Raw genomic sequence first — 14,776 nt, forward strand, 5'->3', positions numbered from 1 at the left:
AATTTAGATCCTGGCTCCACCGGTTGAAACGCACGTAGTTCAGGGGTAAAGTTCCTCCGGTCGAAAAACGCCTTATATTATCTAGTGTTTAAATGTTATGTAACGGCTTTCTCCTTTCAAAAAAAGTGTCTTATCTTCAGTAAAAAGGTCTTTCTCTGATGCTGTTAGACACTTAAAATAACAATCTGAGCCTTTGCAAATTTGCAAATCTAGCACTTTCAGAGGATGTGATTCATCAGTCTTGTAGCACCAAAACTGTGTGGAACTAAAGCCCAATTTAAAAAATACTAAGTGTGTGTGTGTGTGTGTGTGTGTGTGTGTGTGTGTGTGTGTGGGGTGGGGTCAGGTCAGGTAATTCAGCCGTCATTAAAAGCTGTTTCCATCAGTACTCTCCTCACGTTTGGACGAGCTTACAGAAAGTTCAGTATGAGATGTGAAGCTTTTTTTCCGCTGCCGCTTTAAAAGTATGACATGTGTTTTGTCCTGGCTGAGTGTCTCCAACATTCACTTTAATGAAATCGTGGCTCTAACTCTGCTAAATCATTAATAGCCTGTCATGCTAAGCCCCCACCAATCAGAGGAGAATGAATCGCTTCACTGAGCTGCTGAAGACTTTGGGAATTTCCGAGGATGGGACATGTTTAAGCAGCCTCAGTCACGTCCTGCCAGCATAAACGTCTCTGATGTGAACAGTCAGTAAATCAAAGATCATTTTTTAGGTCCTCAGTGCACTTAAATCAGACGTACTCAGGGAAACAAACCATGATGCCAGAAATGGAAAAACTGAACCCATGTGTCTTTGCATGTTCTGTGATTCATTAAGCCACATGAAGAGGCCATTAAGCTGCCATCGATAGAAACATTTCTGCTTTAATACAACACTTTGGAGCGCTGCGTTACAAAATGACTGTCAGACATTCATGAGCTCAGTTTCTGCAACATTTGGATCCAGACTCGGAGCTCTGACTGGACATGTACGAGTATGATTACAGACCGTCCCCACATGTTTCGTGTTACTCGCTCTGGAGGGGAGACCACTGAGCGCTCCAACAATTAATCCTGCACCGCCGGGCACTCTCACTTCCTGGGGAGCAGCGCTGCGAGTCTCTGCTTCTTCACGGGGAGGAAGTGGATCTCCTGCGAGCTGACCTTCTTTAGTTTGATGGCCCTGTTCTTTGGGACCTTTTTCAGCGGGTTGTTGGGGTCGTGCTGCTCTGCTTGAGACGCAGACGGCACGGCGTAGATCTGCTGCAGAGACGCCCCCTGGCTGCCGTCCCGTTTGATGGAGAAGTTCTTAGTGGAGACTCCTGAGAGGCCTTTAATCTTCCCGCAGAGGATGGCAGGAATGGCGTCCTTCACCGAGACGATGACTTTGGCTGTCTGTGAGGTGCTGAGTATCTCGAGGTTTCCTCTCCCACTTATAGACGCCTCCTGAGAACCTGATCCACCAGGACTGCTGTCCACTATCCATTTGTGTTGCCGGCTGAACTGCAGTGAAGCCAGGCTGCCCAGGAGTTTGGAATCTAAACTCTGAGTGCATTGGACGCCCAAAGACAGAGAGGCACTGCTTGTTTCCTGACTGGGATGGAAAGCTACCTCTCTGTCACATTTCTTCCTCACACCAGGCACTGACAAATCCAGAACGCTGTCCTGCTGTGGACTGGGGGACTCCTGTTTCAGTATAACAGGACATGCCCTCAAAGAAAGGTCCAGAGCCTGCCCGTCATCAGCAGGAAGCGAGGACGGAGACACATGTTGCGGCTGGTACGACGGTATGGACCGGCTTGCATGTAACACAGGAGAGGTAGTATCTTTCAGAGACGTCTGAGTGCTTTTACTCACAGTGCAAACTGGTTTTGGCATGTTCCCCTTCGAGTCCTCCGTCTGAGGGACGGGAATGGGGACTGGAAGAGGGACTGGCAGAGGCACTGGCAGAGGGATGATGACGGGATAGGGGACCAGAAGAGTGGCAGGAGGGACTAACGGCGCTAGAGGGGAGGTGTAGGGAGGCGTGAGGGTAGGAAGCTGGAAGAAAGGAGAACCTGGAGACTGACAGGAGGGAGACCCTCCTGCCTGAGAGGGGAAAAGATCCTGCAAGATGGCTGCAAAGGCCGGATTCTGCAGGAGCGAGAGCAGGTTGGCCTCTTGTGTCTGTGCTGCTGTTTTTTGATCCACAGGTGGAGGTAAACCAAACGCTAAAGGGTTCTGACACAGGATGTTGTTCTGGATCTGAGGGCAGTTGGCCGTCTGAGGGATCACAGTGGGACTCATGTGCTGGAGGACCTGCTGATCTAACACCAGGGGAAGGGAGACCGGGCTCTGGCTGGTGATGAGGTACGGTGCGGCCCCCATCTGGCCGAGCTGAGGCCCAGCGGCTCCGGCCATCTGCAAGTGAATGGGCAGCATGAGCGGGCTCTCTCCCAGACACACCGGGTGCAGCACAGTGGTGGCGACTTTGAGTGCTACACCTCCCGGAGCCTCAGCAGCCGGACTCACAACTGAGGGTGCAGGAGGAGAGGAGAGTCCACCTTTAGCGCGGCTGCTGCTGCTGCCACTGCCACCGCAGGATTCAGCAGTGTCCTCAACTTTACTTACGATCCCTTCTCCTCCTCCTCCTCCCTCCATCTGGGTGCTGCAGGCCTCAGTCTGAGACTGTGTCGTAGAAACAGAAACATCATCACCGCCCTCCATCGTTCAGTCGGACGAGTCAATCCAAATCTTCATCAAGTGTTAGAGACAGTCCTTATCCATCATTCGTCCAGACAGCCCTGAAACACAGAAACAGTATCGTTCAGTGATGAGCAGGAGACTGAGAATTCACCCAAACTGTGCAAACGCACAGAATGGAATTTTCTCGCCTTATCTTTGAAAAACAAAACTCAAACAGTAATCTTTTCTCTCTCTCAGTGACATGCTCGTCTTGTTCTCACATTTCCCACTCGTGTTGTAAGCTGTTTGTAATCCTTATGTGCGTGCCTCTCCTCTCCTCCCCTCCTCCACGCGTCTCTGGGTTCAGGTCTCCGGCTGAGGAGGTTAAGCCTGAGGTAATAAGCCACACGCAGCTGAAGAGACGGAGGCTTTTAATTTGCACAACCAATGACCCCCTGAGCTCCAACATTTACATAGAAAAGGTCACAGTGGAATAAATTAGCCTGTTTGTTTGTCATCTCTTATCAATCTATCATCCTGCTCGTTATGATGCTTTCTTCTTTTCCTTTTTTTTAAAAAGCTGCCTATGTGTTAGGTTTCCTCCTCACTACTCGACACCTCCACACAACACATGTCCTGCCTGCTCTGGCTGTCAACCCTCATCCGTCTGAAGTGATAAAACATCCCGTGGGCGCCCGGAGACACAAAGCGTCCAAAGTCAGCACTGTCAATTATTCATGCCGGTGGGAGCAGCAGGGATAATGTGGTCGGGTCTTAGGAAGGGGAAACCTCCAAACAACCTGAACACACAACAAACTTTAGGTTGAACTCTAAAGTAAAACACTTCAATGAACACATGCAGTTCCAATTTTCTTCAATAAGCGTGACACTTCTCTCCCTGAAAGGCCTTCATGTGGTGTCTGGTTGCCTCAGTGTGCAGAGAGGAGGACCGCTGCATGCCCCCAGGCTTGTTTTATACTGTTCTGTAGCATAGATGACACATTGTAATGCAGCTCTGATGGATTACACGCAGGATTCTAAGGCCAGACAGTCGCCTGATAACCTTGCCGCTGTTTCACACACGAGGAAAGGTCTGGGAACCTTGTGTGAGTGTGCACCTTGGGAATTATAAAACATGCTATTACACACTAAATACAACCTCTATATCAGCTGTTTGACTTCCAGTCATAGACTGTTAATAAGAAGGGGAAGTAGCCTAGGTTCAAAATTGACGCCAGCGGCAGTGTTTCTGGTGGCCAGCAGGGCGCCAATCTACTGCTCTGATTGTTTGATGAGAATAAAGGCTTATTTCTAAGGTGGTTTATGATCGTATCAAACATTATCATGACGATTTTTGGGCTCAGCTGCAACCTTAAAGTCATTTTTCCTATTCATTTTGATACCATTGAAAGTAAAATCTTTGATAAAGGCATGCATGCATTGCGCCTGGCTACCAGGGTTTTAATGAAGATGCAACTATCCTTAACATTTTGTCACTTACTCTTCATCGTGACTGTACTTGATCCGCGTTATAGGGGAGAACAGGGTTTGTTGGCACACTCGTTATATCTCGCCACCAGAGGACACTGTCTCTCAAATTGGGGTATGGACATTTCCAGAATTAGGATCAGAGCTCACCTACATAGTCTTCTCTGGAGTAAGACAGCTGAACTTGAGGTGAGAGGACTTTTTGTGTTTTTCATGTCAAATTGTAAATATTCAGCTCCTCAGTATTTTTCTTCTCGGCTTTTAAACGATGGGTTTATAACAAAACAAGTGTTACCCTTACAAAGTGTGAGGGGAAAGCTATAGTTTAGATTTTTATTAGCTAGCTAACTAGTTGTTAGATGGTTGTTAGCCTTGATGCTAGCAAAAAATTGCAGTTGAGGTTGGTCGTCACATTCTCTTTGGGGTTAGTTGTGACATGTAACAACCAACCCCTATGTTGGCAAAATCATGCATGGTGAAATGAGTTGGAGTGTGCAGACCCTACATTTGCCATCACTGTAACTCAGACAGTGACTGCATGTAGCCTAGTTGAGTCGGCCATTATTGTTCGGCCTATTTGTTTTGTTCTTTATGTTGTTATATAGGCTGGCCTAAAGATGTGATTCCTGTTCATGTTCCTCATTTTATGTTAAATGCATTAAGTTATGTAGGCCTATCACTTGTCAGTGCAATTCAACTTTCAAATTTAGTTCTGCCTTTTTAAAAGATTTTTCCCATTAAAATACCATTGTGAAAACCAACCCCATAGTGTGTGACAACCAACCCCATAGTGTGTGACAACCAACCCCATAGTGTGTGACAACCATCCCCGTGATGGGGTTGGTTGTTGTCACAATGTGTCAGAGTGTCTTTGATAGTTAATTGCCTCTTTGTTACAGTGAAGTGGAAAATGAGAGGTTTGCACATTTCAAGCCAACACCTTAAGCTTCAATTTAATGTAGGAATGACTATTGAAAGATGTTTTGATGATGAGCGATCATCAAAACAGTAAAAAGAGTGACAACCAACCCCGTTCTCCCCTAAAGATCATTACTTGGATGTGGGAATAAAGCAGCATGCATGAGAAATGATCCAGGCCGCGATGGATGCAGAGAACCCTCTTGCCTTGATTTTACTGAGGTTAGTACACAGTCATAGCCATAAATGCAATGGTACTGATAATTGGCATAATAATTTATTTCTGCGTTCTGGTTTTCGGACTTGGTTTCCTCATTTTCGGTTTTGGCCAATTGTGATAGATTAAAACACTACTGGAGTTCAATATTAGAGAAACTCAGAGAAATTGCAGGCTTTAAGATCCCCAGTTCACCTAAACTGGTTCTACTAGGTGACACGTCTGACATCCCTATAACAAGGAGTACCAAGGTTAGGTTTATCAAGTTGGCCATGATTGCCGGGAATAAAAGCACTGTTCTAATATGGGAAAGCTCAGACCCCCCTACTCTTTCTATGTGGTTTAAAGAACTTTCCACCACACCACCTTTTTGATAAACATTGGTCTGACTTCAGGAACCACATGAGTAACACTTGACAGTCGTTAGTGAATTGATAGCAAACCTTTTGGTATGTACAGGCACTATCACATCTTGACATACTCTGCTGGACTTGTTTGGATTTTATTGTACTCCTTTTTCTTTCTTTTTTTTAATGAACCCTTACTATGCATGATGGCCCTTGTCTTGGGGTGGGAGGGACTAGTCATCGAGTCTGTTTCTACTTTCTAAATGTATATTCATCTATTTCTCTCTTTCTTCACATTTTTTATTATTTCATTGTTGTATGTGCAAAATACTTCTGACTTCACTTAGTTATTTACTTCTGTCCTTTTCAGTTGCTACATGCATAAAACTAGTTTAGTGTGCTTATCTGTTTATTACTCTGTCATAATTGTAAAAAAAATCCATAAATATACTGTTAAAAAAAAAAGAGATGCAACTAGATAATCCAAGTCGCCTTCTTGTTTATTAATTCTGGTCCATAAAGATGACAAAACACTGATTGTATTAAAGCCCTCATGTTTTCATCAGGCTCATTTTCCTTTCTCCTTACAGGCGTTTCCACTTGAACCAAACTGATGGTGGAACGTAATCCAAACAGAGCTTTTAAAGGAAAATGAATGTGCGTAATAAAGACAGATCCTAATGGTGATTCGGGATTATAAAATAGCTACTAGTGTGGAAAAAGTGGGTGGATTTTTCTCTAAACATTATGACATTTGCACGGCAGAGCTGCTTTCACTTTGTTTATGTATACTTTGTCTGTCCCATTAAAAATAAACCATAAATATCCTGCAGGAGCCCTCTTCACAGAGGAGTCCTCGTCCTGCAGGGTGTGGGAATGCAGGCCGGATAAATCACAGAAGAATCCACGCAAAGGCTTGGGAGCAAATCTGTGATATGTTCACATTTACAAGAATGCAACAGCTGTGTTTTCTTCCATCCTCAGAACTTTACTCCTACTTTCTATTCCAGCGTCTATAAATAAAGTAATAAGAAAGTTGGTTCCTCTATTCTAAATAAAGCTTGAATAGGAAGTAGGCATCTATTCATTTTTCCATCATTTGATGTTATAGCTTCACTTAAATTCCAGGAAGTCTGAGGCAAGACATTTCCTGCTTGATAACGCGGTCATGAGGTCTGAGACTCGATAAAGACCGGCATGAATGAAGTCTTTCTTGGTTAAACTCGCAGACCGTCTCTAATATTTTGGTCAGATTGAGCATCAATAAACCCAATTTAATCTCCCCTCTAAATCTGGTGGTCTGGGTCTAACAATCCTCCATGCTTCAGCTTTCTCATGTATGAAAAGACATAAAAAATAGTGTGGTTAAGAATTAGTCTGAGCTTTCAGATCAGGCGGCTGCGTGGTCAGCAGTAATCAGCAGCAGGGTGACATGTCGTCCTGCAGCAAACACTAACGTGCTTCACGGCTCGCTGCTCCTCATCACATGAATCATGTGAGCACCATGTCAAACTCTGCAGAGGGAAGTTTAACCAGCAGAGAGTGGAGAGAGCCAAAGTACACAGAGAGTGTGTTCTTCTCTGTGTTTTTTTCCTCTCACACTATCTGAGTGTGTGACTCTGCTTTGTCTTTGTGTTATCACAGAGAGAGGAGGTCACGGAGCCGAGTCACACAGAAGTCAATGAACTCTCAGATTCTCACCGATGTGACACAGAGTCAGCTCGATGTATGCATGGTCAAATATATGATACTAGAACAATTCAGACATGTCACCATGTAATTATGATTTTTAGATTAGAGTTAAAACTCTATAATGAAACTGACTGATGGCTTTATATGAGCTACAAACAGACAGAGGAGTGACTATTTCTATATAGTTGCATCTATTTAAACTGTACAAGAAAAGGATGTAGACTGTGTGATGTCTTCATTGGTTTCTAAAGGAAGGGTTTCAAAGTCCAACAATGGTGGCCGCCATATTGGAAATGCTGACTCACCCACCTATCGATCTTCCTTTGTCAACAGAGGTGGAGCTGAGGTGAGCCTTTGGCCTCCAGGGAAACATCTACATTGTTCTTGCCTTGTCAGTCAGTTAAGCCACGCCCCCAATTATGCAAATAAATGCAGGACTCTTGATCATAAAAGTGATCTTTTTCATCAAAATATATTGGTCTAAGAGGTCCCCAAAACATGTCTTTAAAGTTTATGCTCAACAAAACACTTTGAAATCAGATTTTGGTCTGCCTGTAAACCCCTCTTTTTCAGCCCTGCTCAGAACAGGCTGTTTTCTGTGTCTGTGCCTTTAAATGAGAATGAGCTCTCTGACCACGCCCCCTCAGGAAGTGGATGTGGCCTCGGCTCTCCAGCACGTTGATCTAATGTTTACATGTTGGCTGCATAAACATGGCTGCTCACAGACCCGTGTTACTTCAACCCTCTGAATCTGATCCAGAATCTGATCCTGATGGAGAGGCGCCAGCAGCAAGACCTTTCTGAAGGATTGGTCACAGATTTAGTGTTTCTTGTTGTTTTATTTGTCAGTATGTCGACGTGTGTCTTGGTACGCAGCGATGAACATGTAGCAATGTGGCTATGCTAACTAGCGCTAGCACTTTTCCATGATAAATAAAAATCATTCACTAGATCTTCAAATCTGCAGACGTGGGGAGTAAAACCGACCTTTGTGTTTATGTAGACAGCCTACAACTAGCATGCCTCCCTCCTAAGCTCCTTGTTAGCACACATGTGTGCAGGGAATGATAAACAGAGGACAGTTGAGTTGTATTTTATACAGTCTATGGGCTGAACAAGCTCCGAGCTCTGACTTCCGTTACAGACTGATAAAGATAAACAGAATGGATTTTTTTCATTTTCAGGGGGTTTGTAGACATGCCAGGGACACATATTTCAGGTAGAGAACCAAAGTCGATTTTGCATATGTCACCTTTAATATTTCCAAATGGTGCTAACGTGTTAAACTTTGCTGCAAACATTTGCTTTTTGACCAAGCAGTATCCTCTGGTCTAAAAATATTAGTCCAGTGCTGAAGTGCTAAAAACTGCAGTTCATCGAGGATCCACTAGAGGCTGGCTCCGGAAGTACCGGAAACCACGTACACACCAATTCAAAAAAGTCGATCTTTACAGCAGAAATAAACATGTTTACAGCCTGGAACAAAAGACGAGTGTAGTCTGGATGGCTCATTTCTTGATTGGCACACACTGTACAGGGTGAATTTTTTCATAACGCAGCAATTTCAAAGATATAAAGATTAGGAGTTTTCCATTATGAGAGACACAGCTGACTTGATTGACAGGAGGGAACACTGTAGCTGTTAGCGAGGAGGCTCAAGGCCCGCCTCTTTACGTCACACTCGCTCGACAGCAGTTTGGTTGAGTTCAACATTTCCAATATGGCTGCCGACGACGATTGGCCTAAAAACAGCGCTTCAGAAACAGACGGGTGACGTCTCTGATACTACGTCCATTATTTGTACAGTCTATGGTTTTGACATGGGTGTTAATGGGGCTTCATGGCTTTTGGAGCAAACACCAAGTGGACAATTAAAGAACTGCAGTTTTTTGCACCTCAGTGTTGGTCCATTATTTAAACAGTCTATGATTTTGACATGGGTGTTAATGGGGCTTCATTGGGTTTTGGAGCAAACTCCAAGTGGACATTTAAAGAACTGCAGTTTTTGCACCTCAGCGTTGGTTTCTGGTGTCAGACAAGGTGGCTAACAGCAGGCTACCAACTCCTTTGATTCAGTCTAACAGGCTGGTGTAAACTCAGAATATTGGACCTGACAGTAACACATAATATTATCTCCAAATGCAGCTTTATTAACCCTCCTAAATCAGCTTGTTGACAAACTGTTTCCACTTGATGATACGGTCTGGAGGTCAGGTCGTTCCAGACGGCACCAGTGTGATGCAACCTTCTTTAAATGTGAGCTGATGGTACAAACATGCAACACAAACAATCATGCTATTACATGAATGAATGTGTTTATTGTCTGATAAGAGGAGCCAGTAACATATGTAATGGCGTCATCTGTTAGAGGTTTGAGTTCACCAGCCAGAAACAGTTAATTGTGTAAATAGTCAAGAAGAGACCAAACAGAGAGCCAAATGAAATCCCTCCCTGTCCCTGTTACAGTAATGATTTCCACATTTCCTTTTTCTCCCCCCGCCCCCCTCCCTCCCTGCCTCACCCTCGCCCTCGCCTCATTGGTGGAATGCACGCCGTACTAAGTCAATAGCAGACAGAAAACAACAACGCCTCGATTTCAATTGCATTAAACTGCACCGTGGTCCAAAAACATTACATGCACGACTCTCCCTCTCTGCAATCTTTCCTGGTTATGGGTTTGATTTAGAGCTCAGAGCATAAGAGAGGGGAGGGGGTGGGGGGTGGGGGGGAAGCAGCAGAGGATGGATGGAGCATGGCTGATGATCTAAAGGTCATCGCCCCTCAACACCCCACCGCTCCAATAGCCAATTACATCTTATTAGTGAGACACATGGAGCCTCATCATGAGCTTCACTTCTTTAAACCCACGCAGGCTGCTCCCACATCGGTGCAGATTTCCTCTTTATGCTGAGAATCCCCCAAATCCCACAGCAACAGTCAAACGTGATGAATAATTTAACACGACTCTAATTCATACAGTTCTGATGATCCTCATTATGGTGTAACCAGTAAATGTTTGATCTTGTTTGCAGTTATGAAATTTTGTTTTCATTATAAGAATATTTAAGTAATTACATTTATACTACAGGCTAACAACACAGGTCAGGTACTGTTATGAACTATACGGCGCTCATTATCATAAAGGTCTTTGGGCAAGAAAGTCTATTGGAAGATTGTTAATTCCTATTTTCATTATTTTTAAAAAACCTTAATCAAACATTTGCTGATTCAGCTACAACTGGAAAGTTACAGTTAAAAAGCCATGAAGAACAGATTCTAGGTTATTTATCACACGACAGAAATCTTAAAATCTCTGTGTTCATGTTTAGAGAGTGTCTGAATCTGAATGAGCCCCTGATTCAACAGTGATACTAACAATGATCATAGGCAGGGTTAGCATTTTACAGGTGTCAGAAGGTGGTAACAGATCAGTGCCAGATGGCGTCTGAGAATTTTGGTTAGAAGAAATAATAACATTAAGGGAAAACTACATCGGTACATTTACACAAGTGAGGTTAAAAGTAGGGATGCACCGATCAGATCCTGGTATCGGATATCAGCTAGATCGGACTCAAAAAGCTAGATCGGATATCAGTGACAAAGGGACGATATATAGTGCCGATCCATATGGCAGATCTATTCATCTCAGATCTATGCTTCTCTGTGTTTACAACAGCCATGTGCATCTCCTACATCATCATCGCCGGCTGGTCTGTGCATTTTTGCCAGGTTGAGCATGATGGAGGATAACTACAGAGGCTCTGCAGTTTAGGTGCATTTCACCTTCTTTTGCTAACAACTCTGCCAGAAACTTGCAACACTTGCAGCGCTAATGTTTTGAGCTGTAGCCGACTGCAAAGAAGGAAGAAACCATCTATTAATGGATTTAAAGTGTGAAAAAACGGACAGGTTATTGGATTTAATTGTTCCGGATCCTTGAAATAAAGGGATTCCACCCTCTGGTTTAGCACTGTGAACCCAGGTCCAGTTCACCATCATGTAAATAATGTTTCTGACACAAATGATACCGGGGCAAAACATGATTCTATCCTCACATTAAGGAATAGAGAGTGTCAAATCAATACCGGGATCGGATAGGCTTGCATCTGTATCGGCAGATACCAAAGCCCAGGTATCGATATCGGTATTGGGACCTAAAAAGTAGGATCGGTGCATCCCTAGTTAAAAGTTTTCTTTATTTGAACTTGCAAAAAAACGCTTTAAATGTTTATATTCTACACAAAAAAGAAATTATCTTGTGCATGAGATATTCACGTTTGCACAAGACAATAATCTTGTGTGCACAATTTTACATGTGCACAAGAGATAGTAAACTCATGTCCACAAGATACTCAACTTTTGTGCACAATTAAGTAACTTATGGCACAAGATATAAATAACCACCATAGCAGGTTTCAGAGACTCTGCAGGATTCAGATTGTTGGGTGGAAAAAGAAGAAATCTGATGATGTGAATTGTGAGTCTGCAAAATTGTGATGAGCATTTATCTTTTACAATTTCAAGTTTGAACGTCCAACTGTTCAAATTGTTACAAGATGAATTAATCATGGAAATAACTATTGGTTGCAGACAGTGTAGATAAAACACTGTGTTGCATAAATTCCTTTCAAAAAAATGTATTATTTATTTCTACTGTTTGTATTTGTTGTGCAGCACTTTGGGAACCTTGTTGTTTTTAAAATGTGCTATATAAATAAAATGGATTGGATTGGAACATTACAGTTATGATTAAGTAAAACCCTCCAAACATACTGCACATGCATCCATTATTATCAGTCCAGTGTGAGCCTATACTTCATATTAACCTGTAAGTTTGTCCAACATGCTCTGATATAAAACCACGTTTTAAAACCACATAATTCAGAAACAATGATGTGTGTGTTTAAAAACTGGTTTGTAATTTGGATCTCTAACTTTAAAGCATACAATCCTCTCAGCACTCTGCAGATCATGTAGCATAGCATCACAGCTAAGTACAACTGGATGATCAAATATTAAATGTTAAATATTGAACTTCTTTAATAACAGCCTTTTTCATTTATTGTGGTCATACAAATCAAAATGATTGTTACACTATTGTCCCTCCATTATGGACCAAGAATCTTCGATGTCCCGGCTCAGAGTCCTTTTGTCCTCAATAATAAATCCATCATCAGCTGCAGCTTCAGAAATTACTTTCAAACATTTCAAATCCATGTGATGTCCTGCTCTGTGAAAAAGCCAACATAAAGATACACAGAGAGCATCTGTTGGGTTAAAATAGTCTTTTCCCATCTTCCAGGTCTGTCATTGTGCATGTGACAGGCCACCGACGTATACGAGCGCAGCCCGGTCCCCCTGTCCCCGGCCCTGTGTGACCCTGCTGGGTTCATCTCAGGGTTAAATTCCTCCTCTTTTTTTTCCCCTGCTGAGGACATTTTCATTTCCCCACAGACAGCAGTCCTCTCAGACTGTAAGCCCGGTTCTTGATGTGTCTGGTCGGTTCGCCATGAAAGCACGGAGGCTGTGCGTGCGCCGTGGTGTGTGCGCCGCGGTGTGTGCGCACGGCTCCACATCACACGGTGGCGTGCAGGGCTGAGGACGCGTGACGCTCCTCTGGCATAAAGACAGTTAATAAATGGCACAGAGAGGGGTCCTTGTGCCGGATCAGTCCGTGTTATTGCTAAACTTCCTGTTTCACTGGCGTTATTTAGAAAAAGGAGCTCAGGACGCGACACGAGCTAGCGGCGCAAATCATCTCAGAATAAAAAAAAGGTTTTTAAAACCGCTTTAAACACAATACACAGGCACGAGCGTGAAAACACAGTCTGTAACGTGCGTGCGTGTGTGTGAGTGTGGAATAAACCCAAGGTTTCAGCGTGCAAGGGACGGATAGATGAGGAAAGCCTTGGCTCACCCTGTTTCATCTCCTTTAATGTCATTCTCTCTTTTGATTCCCGTGAACCACAAACACGAGCCTGTACTCACCTTTAAAGCGCACAGGCGTGTTCACAGCTCTCCTCTCCAGCTGCTCCTTCTCCACCAGCAATGAACGAGGCGCGTTTATTCTTATAATAAATAGATAAGGCTTCTATTTATCTCCTCATTGCGGTCCGTCGGAGAGACTCCAGACTGAAGCTGCGCACGCAGCTCCGTCAGCGGGTCCTCCCTCCCCCTCCCCGCCGCACAGGGACACATGAGAACACATCCATGAATAAATTACTATCATCATTTTAGAACCCTATATGTTTTACATTTACAGCTAGGAAATGTTATCAAAGGCTTACAGAATTAATTGGCAAAAACAGCAATGCTAATAAAAATCCAGGAAATTTCCTTTTATGATAATCTTTTTTTAATTTAATGACGATATGTCCAGCTCATTTAATCCACGTGATTCCTGGTGTAGCATATACTTGGTTCCTAAAAAGACTGATAATATAGGCCTATTTATAAAATAGAGTAGGCTAAATAAAAGTGCCTTATAATAAATTCCTTGGTATTATTTTGGGTTTTAAATGGATATCTTTATTCAAGGGATTCTAAAATCCCAAAGATTCTACATAATAACCCACATGATCTGACATAAAGTGCAATATGGACTGTGAAAAGACTGCACCTCACAGGAAACTAAACCAAATCATTAACACTGAGTTGTCCTGACCATATGGACCTCAAAAACCTCAGCTAAATGCATGAGATTGCTTAAAAACCTACAATATGCAATAAAGATAAGGTTTTAAATTCACAGAAGGTATAAGGGAGTTAAATTCTGTCTTTATAATGAAGGAAGAAATATAAATACATGATTAATGTCTTAGTAAATATCCTCACACACTGTTTCATTCTTCTACCTCAGACAGCGCAGTCATCAGTGATTTCCTGGTGAGAGTCTGATGACGGAGGCGGAGGAGAATGGAGTTTGGCAGCTGCGGATGAAAGTCTGGCGGTGACAGGCCTGGGTGAGCAGGATCCCTTGGGTCTCTGTATCAGTCCCGGCCAGCCTCGGGCTCTGCCTCGGGGCCCCGGGGCCTCTCATTGTTCCGCAGGGAGGCTGTTTAATGCACTATAATGAGCCTCGCACTATACCCTGGTGGCCTGGTGGTGGCTTTGGTGTGGTTCCCTGAGTGAGTGTCCCTCCCCCCCTCTGTGTCTGCAGCAGTCAGTGTATCACTCAGATATGGAAACACAGATCAGATACAGATCTCTGAGTGGATATAAATAAAAAATATTATTACAACTGTAAAACAAGTGAAGCCAAAACTCCTTTATTCCCATGACAATAACTCCAACAAGATGCAGTAGCTACAATGACTCAGGTGACATATGTGCATATCATAGTTGCAGGTTTACAATTACTGACATGCATCCAAATGCTGCAGAGACTGAAAGGGTATGGATAACAGCTGATAATCTGTCTTTTTTGTCTGCTGTGTTTTTAACATGTTGAGGAGTTTTCAAAGTC

The 14,776-nt window shown here is 43.4% G+C and overlaps 1 protein-coding gene and 1 long non-coding RNA gene across 2 annotated transcripts; one reads left to right on the forward strand and one right to left on the reverse strand.

Moving 5' to 3' along the window:
• Window positions 1-845: 845 nt before the first annotated feature.
• zmp:0000001174 (retinoic acid-induced protein 2) lies at window positions 846-13,443 on the reverse strand. The gene is made up of 2 exons (XM_034702167.1): window positions 13,300-13,443; window positions 846-2,768 (listed from the first exon to the last, which is right to left on the reverse strand). Exon 2 carries the CDS (start codon window positions 2,689-2,691, stop codon window positions 1,078-1,080), a length of 1,614 nt encoding a protein of 537 aa, XP_034558058.1. The 5' UTR covers window positions 2,692-2,768; window positions 13,300-13,443; the 3' UTR covers window positions 846-1,077.
• LOC117826240 lies at window positions 5,232-6,657 on the forward strand. Its single transcript, XR_004633998.1, has 3 exons — window positions 5,232-5,277; window positions 6,210-6,341; window positions 6,453-6,657. It is a non-coding gene; the product is annotated as an uncharacterized LOC117826240 (long non-coding RNA).
• Window positions 13,444-14,776: the final 1,333 nt, after the last annotated feature.

Source organism: Notolabrus celidotus, chromosome 2 (genome assembly GCF_009762535.1).
Source record: "Notolabrus celidotus isolate fNotCel1 chromosome 2, fNotCel1.pri, whole genome shotgun sequence".
Lineage (NCBI taxonomy): Eukaryota > Metazoa > Chordata > Actinopteri > Labriformes > Labridae > Notolabrus > Notolabrus celidotus.

Coding starts and splice junctions, on each gene's coding strand:
- zmp:0000001174 (XM_034702167.1), bottom strand. CDS start 2,691: ATGGAGGGCGGTGATGATGTTTCTGTTTCTACGACACAGTCTCAGACT.